Genomic DNA, 24463 nt, shown 5'->3' with positions numbered 1-24463 from the left:
ATGGCTAAGACGGGTATAATCGACCCCGTGACTGTCCGTATGTATCAACGCGTCAACCTGAGAACGTTTATTCACGTAGTGCCCGCGCAATACGAGATTGTTTTCGAAGTAGCATACAGCTTACGTTCTAAAATCCACCAGAAGACGCCACCAAAAAGACGCCTAATTTCAGCGTTTACTCCACCAAGTTTTGCGGCCGTGAGCTTGAGGCAAGATTCTCCTAGTCCATCATTCTACTATGGCAAATCTTAGTGAATAAGTCAAAAGGTGGAATATTTTTTTCCCATACACACTGAACCCTATTTCATAAACGATATTTACCTACAATGCATTGAAAACGAACTTGTCGGGTAAAAAACATAATAGTCTACGACTCGTTCAACACATCATAATTTTTGCGAACTTGGCTTGCGATACTTCCGATGTTAATCTTAAATCTCACTATTCTAAGGAAACTCTAATACATGTTACGTTAATATGCAAGGCGATGTGTAAACATAAAATTATTAGTAGGTTAAATTATGAAGAGGGAGTGCATTAATAATAAATTTGTTGATATAGAAGTTTAAACTCGTTACTAATGTTATTCTTCTATGTACGTGTGTATGCATGTGTATGGTGCGTCATAAAATTTAAGAGAAGCGATATGGTGACGCAGATTTCTCATCAGTTCTTTCGAAACTGTCTCAGCGCTTTGAGCTGCTCGCTAGTTTTTTTTCGTAATCTCGTTTGCAATCAAGTTAAATATGGATGAGGAAAAGATGTGGAAAGGGTTTTTTAATAAAGTACAAGAAATTAAAATGAACCCTCCTACAGAACACGAACATCAGTAAGTAAACATAATGTTCATTATTAAATTACTTCACATTTATTGTACTTGCATGTACAGATGAATCACAATAGTCTATTTACGTTACCTATGTATGGATGTAAATATTACGAAATTGTACAAAGTAAAACAATACACTTCATGTGTATTGAAATATGAAACACGTAATGTATGCCAATACATACGCATGAGTGTACACATGATCTTGCTTTATCTAAAAAATGACTCATTTAGTATCGTCATTTATATGATGATACCTCCGCAAATATATACATATGTATGTACGTATACAGTCCCAGTTTCTTCTGTATATTCATTAGTAACGAAATTGCGTTCAAATAGAAGTACAAATGTACATACAGATTATCGATTATCTTTTTCAAATCTAAATAGAGTCAAGAACACATTTTACGTACTTAAAGAACATAAGTACATTAGTTCACTAGTATATACATATAAGTTTGTAGTTATTTTCTTCGTAACATAATTCGGATTGGAAAAAAGTCACAACATATGTTTGTGTGGGCCTTGTTATTTGCTTACACATGGATTTGTAAAATCAAAACCGATAGTTTATTAAAAAGGCAGTTAAGAATAATATTTCACACTAAATTTTGCGTCTGTTGCTCTTATAAGCTTCGAGATATACTTAAATATCAGGACTTCGCTATCGATATTTTTCGATTTCCTGTAAACGGTGCTGTAACCACTAACCAAACAACATATAGACTGGACATCACATACAAACAGCGTTGTCACAAAAAGTATCGGAGGCATCTGGTCCAAAATCGCGAGTAAGGGAGTAAGATATACATATGATGTATTTTTGAACCGCTTACTCTACAGGAAAGTGCTTGGCGCACTCTCTTCCATATGATTTATGCGATAGAACGCCAACGCTGTTAACTTTTATCTCGCTCGCACTTACTCTCAGCTCTCAATGCTCTCTCTATGTTTAGGGATCGTTTCAATGTGTGTGTGTGTGTGTATTTGTCCGACGAGCAAAACTGCGCACAAATTCAATTTTTCTCAAATGCTGAGACATTTCTACCCTTTTGAAGGCACGGCTAATATGAAATAGAGAAAGGGTTTGCCAAGTCGATGCGAAATTCTTGCATTTTAGCTCGCTATCGTTGGTAAGGGTACCCAAGCGTTGCCATGTGTGCATTTAAAAAAATTTGGACTCGCTATTCACGCATACTTGCATACTTTGTATATGAATATAAGCATTTATGCGCATGTGTGCCTGTTGCTTGCCTGCCTGCTTGTCCCCGATGCAAATTTAACAAGATTTTAAGATTTCTGATTTTGGACCTCTACACACAGACACACACATACAAATGTCTGTGAATGGGCAGATCATGGGCGCAAAGAAAATATCATTATTGGCACGCGTCTGACGCGCGCCCTTCTTTTTAATGATTTTGAATGAAATTTGTGTAAAAATAAAAATCTTTAAAATATTAAAATATACCAAATTAAAAAAGGAGCGATATTTTGTGGCAAGTCAAGCTCACATGTGAGAGTGACTGCTGATCAATGTTATTGCAAGACCATCCTTCTTCCGGCCCTTTTAACCACTGCGGTTGCACCACCACAGTTCACATGATGTCAACTTAGATACTCTAATTCCTCGACTCAGATGGTCGGATTATCATTTGGGGGAACATGGCTCTATTGTCTTCAATTCGAGATCTCAAAAATTTTGTTTATGCGATCCTCCACGGATCCAACTGATGGTTATCATTGAGTCAGACCAAAAAATAATACAGTAGAAGTTTAAATCAATTTATTTTGAATACTTATAAATTTTCGCAACATGAGAGCAACATACAATTCTGCTCTGGGTATAGTTAATTGTGGCTTAACAGGCGATGATGCATTATAAAAGCTGTGAACTTCTGCTGCTGCGTTATATAATCCCCATGTTATAAATCGTTGTATGCGTATGTTAGAAATTTTGGGCAACTCCTTTCAAAACTTTTTCCATTTTTTACTAACGGCTGCTGGCAATATGTCATTCTAGCCATTCTTATCCTTCCATAGACGCTGCATCAGTATTTTCTCGTTTACAACTGTCGAACTCAGCTATCCCAAAGGATCGAATAACCACGCAACTATTGACAGAATTGACTGCTTTGCAGGCAAGCCTGCTGATAGTGCAAAATTTAAATGAAATTAAAATTCATCCTCCGCGGGGCTACAGTGTATTCGCGAACTGTATCGTCGCCATCAAGGTGCAACTATCGCTTCGTTTCTCAAAATTTGATAGGTATCCTTTCTCAACTCGAATGTGCCACTTCGTAACGTGACTTGACTCTGGATAGCTTCCGCCTCTGAAACACTGCCCGCTCTGATGTTTCACCACATCCACAGGAAATGTCTCCTTTTCGTCCGCAGCTAACTGTTACATGACTCGCAGAGATAAATAGGGTGTTGAACTAGTTCCAAACATAATTGGCCCAATTGCTAAAATATCATTCAATAATCCCATCGCTTGTCTTGCTCGAGCCTTCGAACACAACTCGAACCTTTGTAGTTAATGATGTTGAAATGAAACCAATCTCTGTAGTTTGACCCAAATGGGACAATGCAGATATATAAGTTAACCACTGACTATTGGTATGTGCTGACCCAGCGTTCTGGGGAAACCAATGACCAGAGTTATGTGGCGACGGATATGTCGCAACTATGTCACCGGCCGCGACGGTCATCCGACACCGCACACGAGGCGCTAACGCTGAACTTTTGCGAGAGCGGCAGCAGCGGTTCTACAGCAGCAACGGCGGCTCTGGGGCAGCGACGGCGGCTCTGCAGGCATTGCTTAGATTGATAAAGATTGTATTTTTTACTCTAAGTTAGGAAACAATAAAAGCGCGACGTATCGTCCCTTAAAGTCTCCCGTTAGTTAACTCATTTTTTATATGCATCTATACATGCAACCGGCAAACCCAAAGTTGCAGACATTAATGCACTAATTGGCGCCCAACCTAAAAAGCCCAATACAAAAAAAACGCGATAAAACGGTTTCAAAACTCCAGTTGTGACAGCAGCGGTGGAATTCATCAAAATACACAAATACACAACAATAGAATCATGTAAGTGATTTGTGAAGTGAGAATAGAAAATTTCAAGAACAATTTTTTTTTTCTTCGAATACGCACAAATTAATTTTGTTAAAGTAAGAAAAGGAGTGTCTATTTCTGATTGAGGAAAAAATTTATGAGAATTATTTTTTTTTTTTTTTAAAAAAAAAGAAAAATAAAAATCCCATTAGCTTAACCTTTTATGTGTTGTTCGGTTTCATACAGAGGTTTAAATTCGAATGAGCGACTGTGACTCCGACGTAGACGCGCATGAACACTACGATAGCGACGACAGTATTTTAGCGAGGTTAATAGGGGGATTTGGAACATTGCAGGTATCAGGTTGTGTCACCCCAACTGAACATAATACAGAAAGAGACTCAGTTATGGACCCAGAGCAGTTGCGTGCGATAATTGAGGCCGCAGTACGGAGCGCACTCACAGCGCAGGCGCAAGAATTCGCGAATAGGGAAGCTACGCTAAGGCAAGAGCTTCAACAACAAATTGCGCAGGTATCGGATAAGCTAAGAAACACACAACCTTCAGTCCCGGAAGTAAAGGTTTACAGGGAAGTTGAAATCATAGACGGGGTGGAATGTAATGAGCCGCACGACGTGGTAAAATGTCTTACCGAGTTCCATGGGACTCAAGACACTTACGTGTCCTGGAGACAGGCCGCGCATGCCGCCTATAAAATTTTCAAAAAATACGACGGTAGTTCACGTCACTACCAAGCCACCGCAATCATTAGGAGTAAAGTGAGAGGCCCGGCAGACGCGGTTCTCGCCTCGTTTAACACGCCGTTAAACTTTGAGGCCATCATAGCGAGGATGGACTTCACTTATAGTGATAAGCGGCCTATCCATGTAATTGAACAGGAAATGGGTACGCTTAGGCAGGGCGGCATGTCCATTCTACAGTACTACGATGAGGTTGAAAAGAAACTCACGTTACTCACAAATAAAGCCCATATGTCATATGACAGCAATCTGGCAGCGGGAATGTGTGAAAAATTCAGGGGTGACGCACTTCGCGTATTTATCTCTGGATTAAAACGCAGTCTAACCGACGTGTTGTTTTCGGCTCACCCCTCGGATCTACCGAAGGCACTAGCGCTAGCCCAGGAGGTCGAGGCTAATCACGAGAGATATGCCTTCGCGACAAGTTTTGCCAGGGGGCAGGAAGAGCGATCTCGTCCAGAGCAGCGCCCACAAGGGCGCCAGATAAATAGGGTGTTGAACTAGTTCCAAACATAATTGGCCCAATTGCTAAAATATCATTCAATGATCCCATCGCTTGTCTTGCTCGAGCCGTCGAACACAATTCGAACCTTTGTAGTTAATGATGTTGAAATGAAACCAATCTCTGTAGTTTGACCCAAATGGGACAATGCAGATATATAAGTTAACCACTGACTATTGGTATGTGCTGACCCAGCGTTCTGGGGAAGCCAATGACCAGAGTCATGTGGCGACGGATATGTCGCAACTATGTCACCGGCCGCGACGGTCATCCGACACCGCACACGAGGCGCTAACGCTGCACTTTTGCGAGAGCGGCGGCAGCGGTTCTACAGCAGCAACGGCGGCTCTGGGGCATCGACGGCGGCTCTGCAGGCATTGCTTAGATTGATAAAGATTGTATTTTTAAGTCTAAGTTAGGAAACAATAAAAGCGCGACGTATCGTCCCTTAAAGTCTCCCGTTAGTTAACTCATTTTTTATATGCATCTATACATGCAACCGGCAAACCCAAAGTTGCAGACATTAATGCACTAATTGGCGCCCAACCAAAAAAACCCAATACAAAAAAAACGCGATAAAACGGTTTCAAAACTCCAGTTGTGACAGCAGCGGTGGAATTCATCAAAATACACAAATACACAACAATAGAATCATGTAAGTGATTTGAGAAGTGAGAATAGAAAATTTCAAGAACAATTTTTTTTTCTTCGAATACGCACAAATTAATTATGTTAAAGTAAGAAAAGGAGTGTCTATTTCTGATTGAGGAAAAAATTTATGAGAATTATTTTTTCTTAAAAAAAAAAAAAAGAAAAATAAAAATCCCATTAGCTTAACCTTTTATGTGTTGTTCGGTTTCATACAGAGGTTTAAATTCGAATGAGCGACTGTGACTCCGACGTAGACGCGCATGAACACTACGATAGCGACGACAGTATTTTAGCGAGGTTAATAGGGGGATTTGGAACATTGCAGGTATCAGGTTGTGTCACCCCAACTGAACATAATACAGAAAGAGACTCAGTTATGGACCCAGAGCAGTTGCGTGCGATAATTGAGGCCGCAGTACGGAGCGCACTCACAGCGCAGGCGCAAGAATTCGCGAATAGGGAAGCTACGCTAAGGCAAGAGCTTCAACAACAAATTGCGCAGGTATCGGATAAGCTAAGAAACACACAACCTTCAGTCCCGGAAGTAAAGGTTTACAGGGAAGTTGAAATCATAGACGGGGTGGAATGTAATGAGCCGCACGACGTGGTAAAATGTCTTACCGAGTTCCATGGGACTCAAGACACTTACGTGTCCTGGAGGCAGGCCGCGCATGCCGCCTATAAAATTTTCAAAAAATACGACGGTAGTTCACGTCACTACCAAGCCACCGCAATCATTAGGAGTAAAGTGAGAGGCCCGGCAGACGCGGTTCTCGCCTCGTTTAACACGCCGTTAAACTTTGAGGCCATCATAGCGAGGATGGACTTCACTTATAGTGATAAGCGGCCTATCCATGTAATTGAACAGGAAATGGGTACGCTTAGGCAGGGCGGCATGTCCATTCTACAGTACTACGATGAGGTTGAAAAGAAACTCACGTTACTCACAAATAAAGCCCATATGTCATATGACAGCAATCTGGCAGCGGGAATGTGTGAAAAATTCAGGGGTGACGCACTTCGCGTATTTATCTCTGGATTAAAACGCAGTCTAACCGACGTGTTGTTTTCGGCTCACCCCTCGGATCTACCGAAGGCACTAGCGCTAGCCCAGGAGGTCGAGGCTAATCACGAGAGATATGCCTTCGCGACAAGTTTTGCCAGGGGGCAGGAAGAGCGATCTCGTCCAGAGCAGCGCCCACAAGGGCGCCAGATAAATAGGGTGTTGAACTAGTTCCAAACATAATTGGCCCAATTGCTAAAATATCATTCAATGATCCCATCGCTTGTCTTGCTCGAGCCGTCGAACACAATTCGAACCTTTGTAGTTAATGATGTTGAAATGAAACCAATCTCTGTAGTTTGACCCAAATGGGACAATGCAGATATATAAGTTAACCACTGACTATTGGTATGTGCTGACCCAGCGTTCTGGGGAAACCAATGACCAGAGTCATGTGGCGACGGATATGTCGCAACTATGTCACCGGCCGCGACGGTCATCCGACACCGCACACGAGGCGCTAACGCTGCACTTTTGCGAGAGCGGCGGCAGCGGTTCTACAGCAGCAACGGCGGCTCTGGGGCATCGACGGCGGCTCTGCAGGCATTGCTTAGATTGATAAAGATTGTATTTTTAAGTCTAAGTTAGGAAACAATAAAAGCGCGACGTATCGTCCCTTATAGTCTCCCGTTAGTTAACTCATTTTTTATATGCATCTATACATGCAACCGGCAAACCCAAAGTTGCAGACATTAATGCACTAATTGGCGCCCAACCAAAAAAACCCAATACAAAAAAAAACGCGATAAAACGGTTTCAAAACTCCAGTTGTGACAGCAGCGGTGGAATTCATCAAAATACACAAATACACAACAATAGAATCATGTAAGTGATTTGAGAAGTGAGAATAGAAAATTTCAAGAACAATTTTTTTTTCTTCGAATACGCACAAATTAATTATGTTAAAGTAAGAAAAGGAGTGTCTATTTCTGATTGAGGAAAAAATTTATGAGAATTATTTTTTCTTAAAAAAAAAAAAAAGGAAAATAAAAGTCTCATTAGCTTAACCTTTTATGTGTTGTTCGGTTTCATACAGAGGTTTAAATTCGAATGAGCGACTGTGACTCCGACGTAGACGCGCATGAACACTACGATAGCGACGACAGTATTTTGGCGAGGTTAATAGGGGGATTTGGAACATTGCAGGTATCAGGTTGTGTCACCCCAACTGAACATAATACAGAAACAGACTCAGTTATGGACCCAGAGCAGTTGCGTGCACTCACAGCGCAGGCGCAAGAATGCGCGAATAGGGAAGCTACGCTAAGGCAAGAGCTTCAACAACAAATTGTGCAGGTATCGGATAAGCTAAGAACCACACAACCTTCAGTCCCGGAAGTAAAGGTTTACAGGGAAGTTGAAATCATAGACGGGGTGGAATGTAATGAGCCGCTCGACGTGGTAAAATGTCTTACCGAGTTCCATGGGACTCAAGACACTTACGTGTCCTGGAGGCAGGCCGCGCATGCCGCCTATAAAATTTTCAAAAAATACGACGGTAGTTCACGTCACTACCAAGCCACCGCAATCATTAGGAGTAAAGTGAGAGGCCCGGCAGACGCGGTTCTCGCCTCGTTTAACACGCCGTTAAACTTTGACCATCATAGCGAGGATGGACTTCACTTATAGTGATAAGATAGTAAGTGATGGATAGGCCATCCATGTAATTGAACAGGAAATGGGTACGCTTAGGCAGGGCGGCATGTTCATTCTACAGTACTACGATGAGGTTGAAAAGAAACTCACGTTACTCACAAATAAAGCCCATATGTCATATGACAGCAATTTGGCAGCGGGAATGTGTGAAAAATTCAGGGGTGACGCACTTCGCGTATTTATCTCTGGATTAAAACGCAGTCTAACCGATGTGTTGTTTTCGGCTCACCCCTCGGATCTACCGAAGGCACTAGCGCTAGCCCAGGAGGTCGAGGCTAATCACGAGAGATATGCCTTCGCGACAAGTTTTGCTAGGGGGCAGGAAGAGCGATCTCGTCCAGAGCAGCGCCCACAAGGGCGCCAGCAACAACAACAGCAAGAAAAAAAGCAATTCTCTCAGGGTGGCCAGGGCAAGAATCCTCATTTCAAGAAGCAGAACGGCCTATCCACAGACAAAGCCCAGAATAGAGCTGGGGCCGATGCCCCAATTCCCATGGAAGTCGACCCTTCTTCTTCCAGGTTTAGCCAACCCACAAACTTTACGAATTCCCAGGGCTCGTTTAACGCCAGCCAACGTCAGGGAAATAAACGCTCCGCCGGATCGGAACGCGCGACAGGCCAAAGGAGGCAAAGGGTAGACCACGTCCAGGCGAGCGAGGCCGAGAGCGCAGGGAACACCGACGCGGCACAAGAGGCGTCAGACGAACAACAAGACGAACATAGCCCTGATTATGATAGCGATAGCGCTAATTTTGTAGGGGAAGGTCCATTCTACCGTTCATTCGACGGAGAATAGCGGGGGTAGATATGAGATTTTTAATTGACACGGATGCGTCAAAAAATTACATCAGACCGCACAAACGCCTTAAAGGCGTCGTCCCGGTCGAGTCCCCTTTCGTTGTCCACTCCATTCATGGGTCCAACAACATCGCCGAAAAATGCAAGTTATCCATGCTTGGGTGCGACACATATTTTTTCCTACTAGATTCTTTATCCACTTTTGATGGAATCATAGGGCTGGACCTGCTAAAGCAGACGGGAGCGGTTTTATGCCTAAAAAAAGGTATGTTAATATTTGGTGCGACTTCGGAAGCGTTGCAGTACCACAAATGTGTGAGCGTTAATCACACGAAAAATAAGGAAGTAAAGGCACCACCTGCGGTGAAGGCACATTTCCTGCGAGTACTTCATCGAAACAACAAGGCTTTTGCGGACTCCAACGAGGCACTGCCTTATAACACGGCTGTTGTGGCCACGATCCGTACGACCGACGAAAATGTGGTCTACTCAAAGCTATATCCCTACCCTAGGGGTGTAGAGGATTTTGTCGTTTCAGAAGTCAACGAACTACTAAAAAACGGTATAATTAGAAAGTCGAAATCGCCCTACAACAATCCACTGTGGGTGGTCGATAAGAAAGGCACAGACGAGGTAGGCAATAGAAATAAACGTCTCGTAATAGACTTTAGGAAGCTCAACCTCAAGACGGTTGCCGACAAATATCCAATGCCAAGTATCACAATGATACTGTCTAATCTGGGTAAAGCCAAGTACTTCACGACGCTCGACCTAAAGTCAGGTTATCACCAGATTACGCTGGCGGAGCAGGATCGTGAGAAGACGGCCTTTTCGCATTTTTCAGAGAACCATAGATGACGTCCTGCGGGAGCAGATTGGAAAATCTTGCTATGTTTATGTAGATGACGTCATCGTCTTTTCGGAAAACGAGTCGGACCATGTCAGACATGTCGACTGGGTATTAGGGAGCCTTTTAAATGCGAACATGCGCGTGGCGCACGAGAAGTCACAGTTTTTTAAAGAAAGCGTCGAGTACCTCGGCTTCATAGTGACTAAAGACGGTGCAAAGTCAGATCCAGAAAAGGTAAAGGCCATTCGGGAATATGCTGAGCCGACCACGGTGTTTGAAGTAAGATCCTTTTTGGGGCTGGCAAGCTATTACCGCTGATTTTGCAGCAATAGCGAAACCAATCTCCGACATCCTGAAAGGGGAAAACGGATCCATTAGCAAGTACAGGTCTATAAAGGTCCCTATACAATTCAACGATGCTCAACGCAACGCGTTCCAGAAGCTTAGGAACAGATAAGCGTAGGAAGACGTCATACTGATGTACCCGGACTATAAAAAACCATTTGACTTGACCACAGACGCTTCAGCCTATGGCATAGGTGCTGTCTTGTCGCAAAATGGTCGCCCCATTACTATGATATCCCGGTCCTTAAAAAATAGGGAAGCAAACTTCGCTACCAACGAGCGGGAGTTGCTTGCCATCGTCTGGGCATTGGGTAAGTTACGGCAGTTCCTTTACGGGGTTAGGGACATAAATATCTTCACTGATCACCAACCTCTCACGTTCTCGGTATCCGAGAGCAATCCCAATGCAAAAATAAAGCGCTGGAAAGCGCGCATTGATGAAACAGGGGCTAAGCTTTTCTATAAGCCTGGTAAAGAGAATCATGTAGCGGACGCGCTGTCGCGCCAGAACGTGAACGCCCTGCAGGGTAGCCGCGATGAACCAGAATCTGACGCGGCCACGATTCACAGTGAATTGTCCCTGTCTTACACAACCGATTCGACGGAGAAGCCCTTAAACTGCTTCCGAAACCAGGTTGTATTAGAGGAATTTCGCTTTCCTTTAAAAAGAAATTTCATACTTTTCGGCGAGAAAACCCACCATTTGATAAACTTTACCGATACGGTCTCCCTCATCGAAACGATAAAGGCCATCATTAACCCAAACGTGGTTAATGCGTTTCACTGTACTCTCCCAATCTTGGCCAGTTTCCAGCACGAGTTGGTAAGAGCCTTTCCGACTACGAAGTTTTGGTATTGCAAAAACTTCGTGGCCGACGTGTTCGACGTCAGTGATAGAAGAGAAATCATCACTAGGGAACACAACCGAGCCCATAGGGCGGTTCAGGAGAATGTAAAACAGGTAAAATGACCTAATTAGCTAATGAAGTGGTGCTTAACTGTAGAATTTGCACGAAAGCAAAATACGACAGACACCCAAAGAATCAGGAACTCGGCCAGACGCCACTTCCCTCACAGACTGGAGAAATGTTGCACATTGACATTTTCTCCACGGACAAAAAGTTCTTCCTTACTTGTGTTGACAAGTTCTCGAAGTTTGCGGTAGTCCAGCCTATCGCATCTCGAACGATAGAAGACACGAGACCACCTCTGCTGGTCTTAATGAATATTTTCCCTTCGGCTAAGCAAGTGTATTGCGACAATGAGCTCGCATTCAAGTCAGAGACTATCAGGTCTCTGCTATTGAATAACTACGGCGTAAGCGTGATAAATGCGCCTCCCCTTCACAGCACGTCCAACGGTCAGGTAGAGCGCTTTCACAGCACTCTTCTGGAGATAGCTAGGTGCTTAAAGCTCCAAAGGGGTATAGTTGACACAGTCGACCTTATCCTGCAAGCCACTATCAAGTATAACAATTCCATTCACTCAGTGGTTGAGAAGAAGCCTAAGGACATCCTGCTTGACTCGCTTCCGGAATCCACCCACGAGGTTAGAGGCAGGATAGAAAGGGCCCAAATCCAGCAGAACGCTAGGGTTAATAAAATGCGTCGGAACAGAGTCTTCGAGGTAGGAGAAAAGGTCCTGGTAAAGACGAACCGCAGACTAGGCAACAAGCTATCGCCTTTGTGCATTGAAAAAAAGGTTGAAGCGGACTTGGGGACAACGGTCCTCATTGGGGGGAGGGTGGTCCACAAGGACAACCTCCGTTGAATTGAAAGCACACTTTTTTTCATTACCATTCCGATAACAGTAGTTTCAACATTTTATGATTACGTTCACCATACTTTCAATCATGTCCATGACAACGGCTCGGGTGACGGACTACTCGCACGCGGACTACATACCGATTATGGACGGGGACATTCTACTTTGGGACAGTTACAAATACTTACGTCACACTACCAATCTCACGGACTATAGGACAATGACTGAGGAGACCATGAAGCTGACGGGAATGTTTCCACAATCCCATATGAGGAAATTGCTGGAAATTGACAATGGACATGTTGTCCGCTCTCGATGTGCACCATCGCAAGGTAAGAAGCCTTGACTTCTTGGGAACAGCCCTTAAGGTTGTAGCGGGCACCCCGGACGCAAACGACTTCAGGAAAACAGAACTGACTCAGATGCAGCTGGTCACTGCAAGCAACAAACAAATTTCTATAAATACCAGGATGCAGGAAAAGATCAATCAACTGACCGACACCGTTAACAGAATTATTAAGTCCTCAAAAGAAAAGCAGGCCGACACTCGCCACCTCTTTGAAACCTTAAGCACACGCAATAGAATGATAATAACAGAAATAGGGAACCTTATGCTTACTTTAACCCTAGAAAAAATTAACGTAATAAACCCAACAATAATAGATCATTCTGATCTTATGAATATTCTCACTGACCAAATCACAGGGACTCTTATCACTGACATATTGAAAGTATCTAATATTAAGGTAGAGCGTAAGGATAATGTAATAAGTTTGATAATCGGATTCCCTATAATAAGTAAGCAATGCAGGAATATAACAATTTTCCCAGTCGCCCACAACGGTTCTGTGCTCCAACTCCACGACAATCTTGTGGCCGATTGCGACGGACAGATGTTGGCCGTAGCCAATTGCTCACAAACTGCGACTGCCACATTCTGCAAGCGTTCCAAGAGCATCAGTTGCGCACAAGGCCTCCATGCAGGGCGTACAGCCCATTGCCAAACGCAGCCGAGTCATCTTGCCCCTGTCACCATAGTGGACGACGGCATCATCGTCATTAACGATCGTAGCGCAATACTCACCTACGACGATTGCAGTGCGATGAAGATAGATGGGACAAACCTCGTAACCTTCTCGTCCTATGCCACCGTAAATGGTACGCGATACTTCAATCGCAAGAGCGTGCAAAATCGGTTCCCGGTGGTAGCGGCATCACCGTTGCTTAACATCAGCGGCCATGACTCGATACTCAGCCTTCCCTACATTCACCGCCTGAGTGAAAACAACCTTAACTACATCAAAGAGGTCAGAGACAGTATTGCAGTCGGAAATACATTGGCGATTTCCTTCGGCATAATGCTGTTGGCCTGTGCTGTGGGGGCTGGAGTCTACTGGCTCCATAGGCTGACAATCAAGCGTCGAAACTCCCGGAAGATCTCGAAGATATTGGAAAACTTAAATGCGACCGAGGACGGTCGATCCTCGAGAGGGGGAGTAGTTAACCACTGACTATTGGTATGTGCTGACCCAGCGTTCTGGGGAAGCCAATGACCAGAGTCATGTGGCGACGGATATGTCGCAACTATGTCAGCGGCCGCGACGGTCATCCGACACCGCACACGAGGCGCTAACGCTGCACTTTTGCGAGAGCGGCGGCAGCGGTTCTACAGCAGCAACGGCGGCTCTGGGGCAGCGACGGCGGCTCTGCAGGCATTGCTTAGATTGATAAAGATTGTATTTTTTAGTCTAAGTTAGGAAACAATAAAAGCGCGACGTATCGTCCCTTAAAGTCTCCCGTTAGTTAACTCATATTTTATATGCATCTATACATGCAACCGGCAAACCCAAAGTTGCATACATTAATGCACTAATTTATATACAAAATATTTTCTCCAAGATAGGCTACGATGAGTATTGACAAAGAGGTCTTGAACCACCTCTCCTCCGGTAAGCGATCTGGAGACTCATTGTCTAATTGCTCTAGTTCCCAAAACTTGCGTAAAACATTGTCGAGCTCATCATTTGCATCATAAGTGTGCGATGGCCCTAATGACTCGCGTTCATAGTTCTTTCCAGACACAATTTAGCCCAAATGCGTATTTTGTGCTAAAGGTAAACTTGTTGGTCCTCGGTATGCTTCACCTAACATCAGCTCATCATAAATAGCGCACCCGAGCGAATGTGGACACCTTGTGGAATAAAATAATTAGGATTGGCTATACGAAGATCCATTAGATGTAGCCACTGCGTTGTCGATATTCTTCTGTCAGGCATTCTTTGACTTACCATGGGTAGGATATACGCAAATATCTTATGCTTTACCTTACATTCGCTAAACCACTTATTTGCATACCCAGCACCTTTTAAAAATGAGTAAGAGAGTATTATGTATTTTTGTAAATGTTTGTAACAGGCAGAAGGAAGAGTCTCTGACCCCATAAATTATATATATTATATATCAGCATCAATATCCGATTCGAACTAGCCACGTCCGTCTGTCTGTCCGTACGTATGAACGCAAGGATCTCAGAATCTATAAGAGTTAGAGACCTGAAATTTAAGATATGGTCCTCCTAGTGCCTGCGTGGATCGTTTCCGATAATCGATAACTTACTCCGTTTCCGAGCGATCGATAAATATCGCTATTCAAATCCTGTTTTTTTAAGCAAATTCGGTATATAATTAGAGCTAGAGTCACCAAGAGTGAAACGTTGCTTCTAGAATATTATATGTATATCAAGTATCTTTCATTTTATACCTATCGCCACCTACCCGCTACTACCTCATATCTATATGTTAAGTTAATAAACCAATTTATGCTGCCCACCAATATAAGCCACAATTTAAATACAATTGAATATTAATAACACACAAATATTCTATAGTACAATAAGATGCCAAAAGTTTTATTAAGATGCGTTAAGAAACACGTAAGTTATTAAATAAAACATGTTTATGCTGGCCTCGACTTTTGGGTATCTAGCGCAAATTGCAGGAGTTTCTGTACACATGTACACAAAAATACACATTTGTGTTCATTTTCTTTGATTCTATCAACAGCATTGCAATTGCGATTTTACTGTTTTCTGTGTTGCTATTTTAATTCGTTGTTTTCTCATTAAGATTTAATTATTGGCGTGGCTGTGGATTAGAGTCGGCGGCAAGTAGAGCGGTCTATTGCGAGTTTGAGCCCCTGAGAGGAAACTCCTTTTTTTTTTGGTTTAGAGTCGGCAGCAAGTAATGCGGTCAGTTGCGTGTTTAAACCCTGCCCAAGGAAATCCATTTGACCATGCGTCCTATACAGGTGGAGTAGAGTATGGTGCCGCTCGGCACCATTGCACAAATTCGCAGGTCTGCACAAACCGCCTTAGACACTCGGTGTCTCCATGTTCAACTGCCAATTGATGATTAAAAACATCCATGTAATGTTAAAATAATACTTTTTAATTGTCATATTAATTCAACTGCATTCTCCATTCCACTGGCATTTCGATTCTATCAAAGTCAAGGGCTCTTTATTTTTTAGTAGCTTTTTCTGATAGCGAATCCTTTAAATAATGGAAACGATGTAAGTCAGTAAGTCTCCGACAGTGATGGACAAGCGATGGGAACACCTCCGTGAATGCCAGCCAATCTATGAATTTTCCGCTGAAAGTTGGCAGCCTAACCGTGGGCAGCTTCACTTTCTCCACAGGGGTTATACACTATTCATTCATAGTCTAATGCAAACACGTCTCATTAAATGCGGTAGACGCCGGATGTCTTTTCTAACTCAGCTACTCCTACGATGTAGGTCTCTCTAAACGCATCGCTGATGACCATATCAATGACCATATAAACACTAAGACGAGTAACATACAACAAAATGCTACTATGCAGCTTGAGTTTTTGAAAATTGAGAACGAAAACGAAATCTGTAGCATTGCGCTCTCACAGCCGAGTGAACGAAAAAGCTAAAAATAGAATTTGCTCTCAGCTCCGGCTCTATGAGGGCCGTGCAAGCAATTATGCAGATCACGACCTACCCAAAATTTCTGTTGACATATGTATGCATTTTGTGTACTCAGGTTGGCTCCGTACAAAATATGTATTTTTAAGTCGATGCAAATATTTATGTAATTTTTATACCCTGAACCCATTAAAATTGGGTATAAGGGTATATTTTATTTGTGCAAAATCCAAATGTATGTAACAGACAGAAGGAAGCATCGCCGACCCCATAAAGTATATATATTCTTGATCAGCATCAAGAGCCTAGTCGATCAAGCCATTTCCGTCTGTCTGTCCGTCCGTCCGTCCGTATGTATAAACGCAAGGATCTCAGAACCTATAAGAGCTAGAGACTTGAAATTTTAGATGAAGATGCTCCTAGATCCCGCGCCGGTGGAATTTGTTTCCAAAAATCGATAACTTACTCAGTTTTCCAAGCAATCGATGAAAATCAATGTCGATATCCTGTTTTGTGGGCAATTTTGGTAAATAATAAGAACTAGAGTCACCAAGCTTGACATTTAGCTTCTAAAATAAAATATATATATATATTGGAAGAAGAGGGTTCAGGCAAAGACAATATAAACACTAAGATGAGTAACGCCATAAAACAAAATGCTACTATGCAGCTTGATTTTTTGAAAATTGAGAACGAAAACGAAATCTGTAGCATTGCGCTCTCACAGCCGAGAGAACGAAAAAGCTAGAAATAGAATTTGCTCTCAGCTTCGGCTCTATGAGGGCCGTGAAAGCAATTATGTTTGTATGCGTGTAAATGTACATACATACAATATACATACACTAACCAAACAACATATAGACTGGACATCACATACAAAGAACGTTGTCACAAAAAGTATCGGAGGCATCTGGTCCAAACTCGCGAGTAAGGGAGTAAGATATACATATGATGTATTTTTGAACCGCTTACTCTACAGGAAAGTGCTTGGCGCACTCTCTTCCATATGATTTGTGCGACAGAACGGCAACGCTGTTAACTTTTATCTCGCTCACACTTGCTCTCAGCTCTCAATGCTCTCTCTATGTCGTTTAAATGTGTGTGTGTGTGTATCTGTCCGACAAGCAAAACTGAGCACAAATTCAATTTTTCTCAAATGCTGAGGCATTTCTACCCTTTTTAAGGCACGGCTAATATGAAATAGAGAAAGGGTTTGCAACGTCGATGCGAAATTCTGGCATTTTAGCTCGCTATCGTTGGTAAGGGTACCCAAGCGTTGTTATGTGTGCATTTAAAATATTTTGGACTCGCTATTCACGCATACTTGTATATTTTGTATATGAATAGAAGCATTTATGCGCTTGTGTGCCTGTTGCTTGCCTGCCTGCCTATCCCCGATGCAAATTTAACAAGATTTTAGGATTTCTGTGTTTGGACCTCTACACACAGACACACACATACAAATGTCTGTGAATGGGCTGATCATGGGCGCAAAAGAAAGTACATACATATCATTATTGGCACGCGTCTGACACGCGCCCTTCATTTTTATGATTTTGATGATTTTCAATTACTTCCAACCTGTATGAATTTCTTTTTATAAATGGCCTCTTCTCTCTTACTTTACATGCCCATGTTGTTGTATGTGCATATATTGAGGGAACACAGTACCAATAAAGTAATATCGGTAAACCATAAATACATATATCAGCAACACATTGCAGTACACAAACAAAACCATTTCAAGTGAGCGTGTAATATGATCACCCGCTTATGAGCTTGGCTAAGTCAACAGTCCCACGCTGACCACTTGTAGCATATATGTATATATATATACATATACATATGTATATAAGACTCTCTCTCCCGATTATGCTGATAAGACAAAATATGCATGAAGCCGCTCCGCTGCGGCAGCTCAGCTATGCGGTCTTAGCCATAAGAATATATTGAATAAAACATTCTAAAAACTAAAGTCAAACTGCACAGACGTGCCCGTGTATTGAACTATTTGAATCTATTTACCATCCACTACCATCCAATTACATTTACCATTACATGGCGACCGTGACAGTGGCTTGCCGTTTGTGTTAAAAAAAAATTAATAATGAATAAGAATTAAAATATTGAAATTGTTGTGCGGAAAATAACAAAAAAAAAAAAAAAATGAATAATAGTGGATACCGCGAGTGCGTCAAAAACAAAGATAGATTAATAATATGAACAAAAATTGCAATAAACATTGTGTAACATGTCTTATAAGTCGAAAGTGACAATCTACAGAATCTATCTATCTGAATCAACGACAACAACCGAAAAAATAATTTCAAATCTATCAAGAACAACGGAAGCAACTTAACAGATGACACGAACGAGTAAACCAAAGACAGCCTGTGCGATGACCAGCACCGGCACCACCTGAGCCCATAGGCCCCGGACAGCAGCAGCAGATACCGAGAATTAAATGAGCAACGTTGGACTGGAAGGCCGACAACGCTATACAGAGCGTCTTCACCACTTAGATGAGCAGCTTCGCAACAACAATTTGCTTTAACATTAAGTTCTATTTTCAAGCCTATGCGGGAAACCGCTGATTGAAAAAAATACTAAACACTAATAGGCTTTACACTAACAACTGTGGTCGAAGAATATAAAAAAAAAAAAGTGAATTGTAAACCGAAACGTGAGCCAACATTCTATTACATCTTATATTTTCATTTATCCGGCGCTGAGTATCTTTATACTCAGCTGCAATAAAACATCTGTCAAATGATAAATTTAAAAAAAAAAAAGCTTTTCATAAAAATTATCACCTTAAATTTTATTTTTGATTTTCAAAGAAGAAAATATTTTTCTTTCTTTACGTAATGCCACAATTAAAAACAAGTAAGAGGTTATAGTCAGGAGCTCCCGACTAGGGGATATCCTGAACCCTCTTCTTCCAACATCAAATGCATATAAATATTCTATTTTAGAAGCTATATGTCAGGTTTGAGGACTCTAGCTCTTATTATTTACCAAACTTGCCCAAAAACAGGAGTTCGATATCGATTTTTATCGATTGCTTGTATAACGTAGTAAGTTATCGGTTATCGGAAACAAACTCCATCTGCGCATGCACTAGGAGCACGTACATCCTAAATTTCAAGTCTATAGCTCTTATATGTTCTGAGATCCTTGCGTTCATACGGAGGGACGGACGGACAGACAGACGGACATGGCCAGATCATCGACTCGGCTATTGATGCTGATCAAGAATATATATACTTTATGGGGTCGGAGATGCATCCTTCTGCCTGTTACATACACTGACATCTATTTGAAAAAAAAGTGGTGTAACCCCTTGCCATTTTGTCGATTTGGGTCAAAATTTTGGATTTCCTTTTTTTGATGCCAATCGTTAGAACTGATCCTTACGAGTCAAAATATTTCAAAAAATCATCAAAAACGTTGAATTTACGAACGAATCGGTTTTTTGTAAACAATATTTTTCAACCCATCGATGATTAATTTGTTTAAATGCCAATTGATGGTAGGGATCCGTACGCATTCAAAAAGGTATAACATTTTAAAATCAGACATTATTTACCCGAGATATTAAAAAAAAATCATCGAAAAAGTTTCGATTTTCGCACCGACCTTGATTTTGAAAAAAAAACGTGATGTAATCCCCCTTGGGTTATTAAATTGATTTATAGCTCTGGGGTGGTAGTGGAGAGGTGGCGGACGGACGGACGGACATGGCTAGATCGACTCGGCTATTAATGCTTATGGGGTCGGAGATGTTTCCTTCTGCCTGTTACATACATTTGGGTTTTGCACAAATACAATATACCCTTATACCCATTTTTAATGGGTTCAGGGTATAATTAGGCAAAAAAAAAATAAATGCTTCAATAGAAAACCTTACCTTTTCTTTCATAAACGAAAAAAAAATTAATTTTTCTCATTGAATATATAAAAATATAATTAAATTACATAATGGGTGGTTTAGTAATTCTAGTGAGGAAAACGACAATACTGCCAACGTTGTTAACAACGTCAAGATCACACAGACGATATAAAATCGTTGTGGATCCTGTTATTAATTATCACGATAGTGTCAGTTTTGCAATTTCTGCTTACAATCTATGTTAAGCATAATAAAATTATTAAGAAAAGATACATGAGTAGGGCAAATAATTTAGATAAGATCTAAAAATGAATAAGGAGAAAATTAAAATCTGTAGCCCACTTATACAACATAAAAGGCAATGATACTACCATATGTCAGGGTAAAATTAACAGAAAAATAAGACCCATATTTTGGTATAGAACTACAGAACGCTTGCAAAAGTAAGAAAAGTCCAGTAAAAGAATGGAATGGAACGAAATTACGAAACATATTGACGCATTTCGTTACAAATTTGATAAATCTTACAAATGCATCAATAAAGATGCTGTTATAAAAGCGGAAACACTAAAAAACCATGTAGAAATATTAGTAAGGGAATACAATAATATCTTTACCTTAGTAAATAGATATGAAAATAAATTCACATCTGAGCACAATAGTAAATGTTTAAGGGTAATAAAATTCCAAGATTGATTACTGTCACCAATAGGCGACATATTCAGATAAACGTGCCAGAAAGTCTAAATCAATTGGCGGAGTTTGATCCCGAATTGAAACACTAGAAGAAAGCGATCCAATCGAAACCAAACTGAAAATAATAACAATCTCTGAAATGGCACAAACAATTGTAGAATTTATCAAGCTAGCCACATCTCTGATACCAGAGTTTGACAGTAAGTTTTCTAGATTCTTTGAATCTATTAGAAACCTTAAAAGGCACACATGAGCTAACAGCCATAAGCCTAATAAAAACAAAGCTAAAAGGCCATACGAGAAGCTTAATAAGTAATGAGCAGACAATTGCTGCAATCATTACGCAACTATCAAATGCAGTAAAAGGAGAATCGGTAAAAGTTGTATCTGCTAAGGTTCTAAATCTGCAACAGAAAAATAAAACGGCTAACCAATACACCCAAGAGGTGGAAAAACTGGCAAAGGCCCTTGAAGGCGCCTATATCAGTAAATGTCTTAGCCAACCACTTGCAAATAAATACAGCACTACAACAGATGTAAAAGCTATGACCCAAAATTGTTCAATTGATAAGGTAAAACTTATCATGCAGGCAGCCGCATTCACAAATATGCACGGAGATAACAGGTCAAAGTAACACTGTCCTGTATTATCGACAATGTGCAAACAACAATAATAAAGTAGGCCGAGATTATAATTGTGGCAGAAATTACAACCTCAACAATTACAACCGAGGCGGTAACAACAATATAATTTCAATAATCGTGGAGGAAGACGAGGCCAAAATCGTGAAAGAGGCCAATGTAATTGCAACCAAGGTAATAATAACAATGTGAGAGTGGCGCAAAGTACGTCGGAAACTCTCAGGACCCTTCAGGAAACAACCAGTAAATGCAAAAGTTCATTCCATCAATTACAGTCTTAATATATTTGTCGCATTTTAAAATCATTCAACTCAAAATAAACTCACATTCCTAATAGATACTGGTGCAGATATCTCACTTTTAAAAATAAACTCAGATAATTTTAAAATTCAAGAAGAAAAATTTATAAACATCCAAGGCATAGGCCAAGGTGTGATAAAATCTCGAGGAACAACTTCAATAGAACTACAATCAACAAAATATATTATTCAACACGCATTTCATTTAGTGGATTCAGATTTTTCAATATCGTGTTATGAAATAATAGGCAACGACTTTATTAAAAAATTCAATTGTCAATTAGATCAATCCAAGTGAAGACTGGTTTATAATTAGACCTCAAAATTTAAATTATCCTTTTTGTTATATATTTATAATATAGAGTGCTGGCGACAATACACTTCTTCTGCCAGCCAGATCCCAAGTAATTCGAAAAATGGACATTAATACAGTTAATTATTATCAAGAAATACATAATGGAATTTATGTTGCAAATGGAATAGCAGCATCCAAACATGTATATATTCGCCTTCTAAATACTACTAATTTCGACCAACTGGTCAAAGTAAACAAAATCCAATATGACATTTAACAGATTATGACATTCATAACAATAATCCAGAAAATAGAAGCTAACACATACTTTCAAATTAAACACAAATTTTCCAGAACAATTCAGAAGTCAACTATCAGAATTATGCACCAAGTATAGTGATGTGTTCGGACTGGAAACCGAACCAATAGCGACAAATAATTTTTATAAACAAACATTAAGACTTAAAGATGATGAACCCATTTATATTAAAAACTACAGAAGCCCGCATACATAGCCACGTCGAAAAAATTCAAAAACAAGTAGGGAAATTAATAAATGACAAAATCGTAGAACCATCTGTCTACCAGTATAACAGCCCACTATTGTTAGCTCCGAACAAATCATTACCAAATTCGGAAGAAAAGAAATGGCGATTAGTAATTGACTATCGCCAAATCATCAAAAAACTACTTTCTGACAAATTCCCACTCCCCAAAGAAATATACCATCTTTTTAACGAGCAATGGGTCACATCGCTTCACGCGATTACCATTTGGTGTTAAAATACCACCAAATTCATTTCAGAGAATGATAACTATAGCATTATCGGGTTTAGAGCCCTCTCAGGCATTCCTTTTTATGGATGACTTAATGGTGATAGGATGTTTCGAAAAACAAATGATTAAAAACTTAATTGATGTTTCTAATGTATGCAGGAAATATAACCTAAAGTAGCATCCAGAAAAACGTTCATTTTTTATGCATGAAGTGACATTCTTAGGTCACAAATGCACTGACAAAGGAGTATTGGCAGATGACAAGAAATTTGACGTAATCAAAAATTTTCCTGTCCTTCATGATGCGGACAGCGCGAGATGATTTGTAGCATTCTGCAATTATTATGGTCGATTTATAACAAACTTCGCCGATTATTCACTAGATTATGTAAAAAGAATGTGCATTCCAATACATTAAGGAAAAACTAATGCACCCCACATTATTACAATATCCTGAATTTCGCAAAGAATTTTGCATTATAACAGATGCTAGTAACAAGCTTGCTGAGCGGTTCTAACTCAGAATCGTGACGGAATTCAGCTCCCAAAAGCTTATGCATCTTGTTCACTTGCCAAAGGGGAAAGCAATAAGAGCACAACAGAAAAAGAGTTAGCGGGAATTCATTGGGCAATTACCCATATTAGACCATATATTTATGCAAACACTTTACTATTAAAACGGATCACAGACCATTGACATATCTTTTTTCTATGACTTATGCCAGTTTGAAGTTAACTCGCATGCATTTAGAACTTGTAAAATACGACTTCACAGTAGAATACCTAAAGGGGAAAGATAATTTCGTAGCAGATGCATTTTCGCGTATAAATATAAAATAACTCAAAGATATGCAACATAGAGTCCTGAAAGTCACTTCCAGGCGGCAAAGTAGACAAAATAAAAACTGTACATAGAAAATAATGAACTTCTGCCAAGGCAAAGTCATACAAATGTATCTAAGCCCAACGTACATGAAGTCATTACCAATGATGAAGTAAGAAAAGTAGTGACCTTGCGCATAGCAGAATCTAAATGTTTATTTAAACATGGAAATAAAATTATCGCAAGAATTGAAGTTAGCGATTTATATACTCTTGGAATCCTCGACTTAGGTCAGTTCTTCCAAAGGTTTGAAACAGGAGCCGGTATATTAAAAATCAGCCAGTGGCACCGAGCGAAAAGATCTTTGAATCAGTTTTAACAATAGATTCTTTTAAAAATTAAATATTAAAATCTTTAAGAGTAGCGCTACTCCAGCCGGTGGCCCAAATAAACGATTAAAAAGCGACAACAAATACTGTCTACATACCATGACGACCCAATTCAAGGAGGTCATAGTGGCATAACAAGAACGCTAGCGAAAATAAAAAGACAGTTCTACTGGAAAAATATGACACGTCATATAAAAGAGTACGTACGTAGATGTCAAGAATGCCAAATGTCTAAAACAAAGACACACACAAAAACTCCTTTGACTCTCACAGAAACACCTGTGAATGCTTTCGATATAGTGATAGACGACACAGTTGGTCCGCTACCTAAATCCGAAAATGGCAATGAATACATAGTCACATTAATATGTGACCTTACAAAATATTTAGTAGCCATTCCAATAAAAAGCAAAAG

At 40.6% G+C, this 24463-nt stretch overlaps 1 protein-coding gene across 2 annotated transcripts in view; it reads left to right on the top strand.

Annotated features, from left to right (window-relative positions):
- The first annotated feature begins 625 nt into the window (after window positions 1-625).
- Window positions 626-24463, top strand: part of stac (C2 and C2B_Munc13-like domain-containing protein staccato) — a 184364-nt gene continuing 160526 nt past the window's right edge. Inside the window, exon 1 of one of the 2 annotated variants that reach the window (XM_070210808.1) lies at window positions 626-829. In XM_070210808.1, coding sequence (XP_070066909.1) covers window positions 747-829 — 83 coding nt within the window. In that variant the 5' untranslated portion in view covers window positions 626-746. The remainder of the gene's footprint in view (window positions 830-24463) is intronic. The other variant, XM_015168274.3, reaches the window with a different exon arrangement.

This window comes from Drosophila virilis, unplaced genomic scaffold, assembly GCF_030788295.1.
Source record: "Drosophila virilis strain 15010-1051.87 unplaced genomic scaffold, Dvir_AGI_RSII-ME tig00001170, whole genome shotgun sequence".
Classification (NCBI taxonomy): domain Eukaryota; kingdom Metazoa; phylum Arthropoda; class Insecta; order Diptera; family Drosophilidae; genus Drosophila; species Drosophila virilis.
Note: the sequence above shows the minus strand (reverse complement) of the source record. Positions and strands in the feature narration are given on the sequence as shown.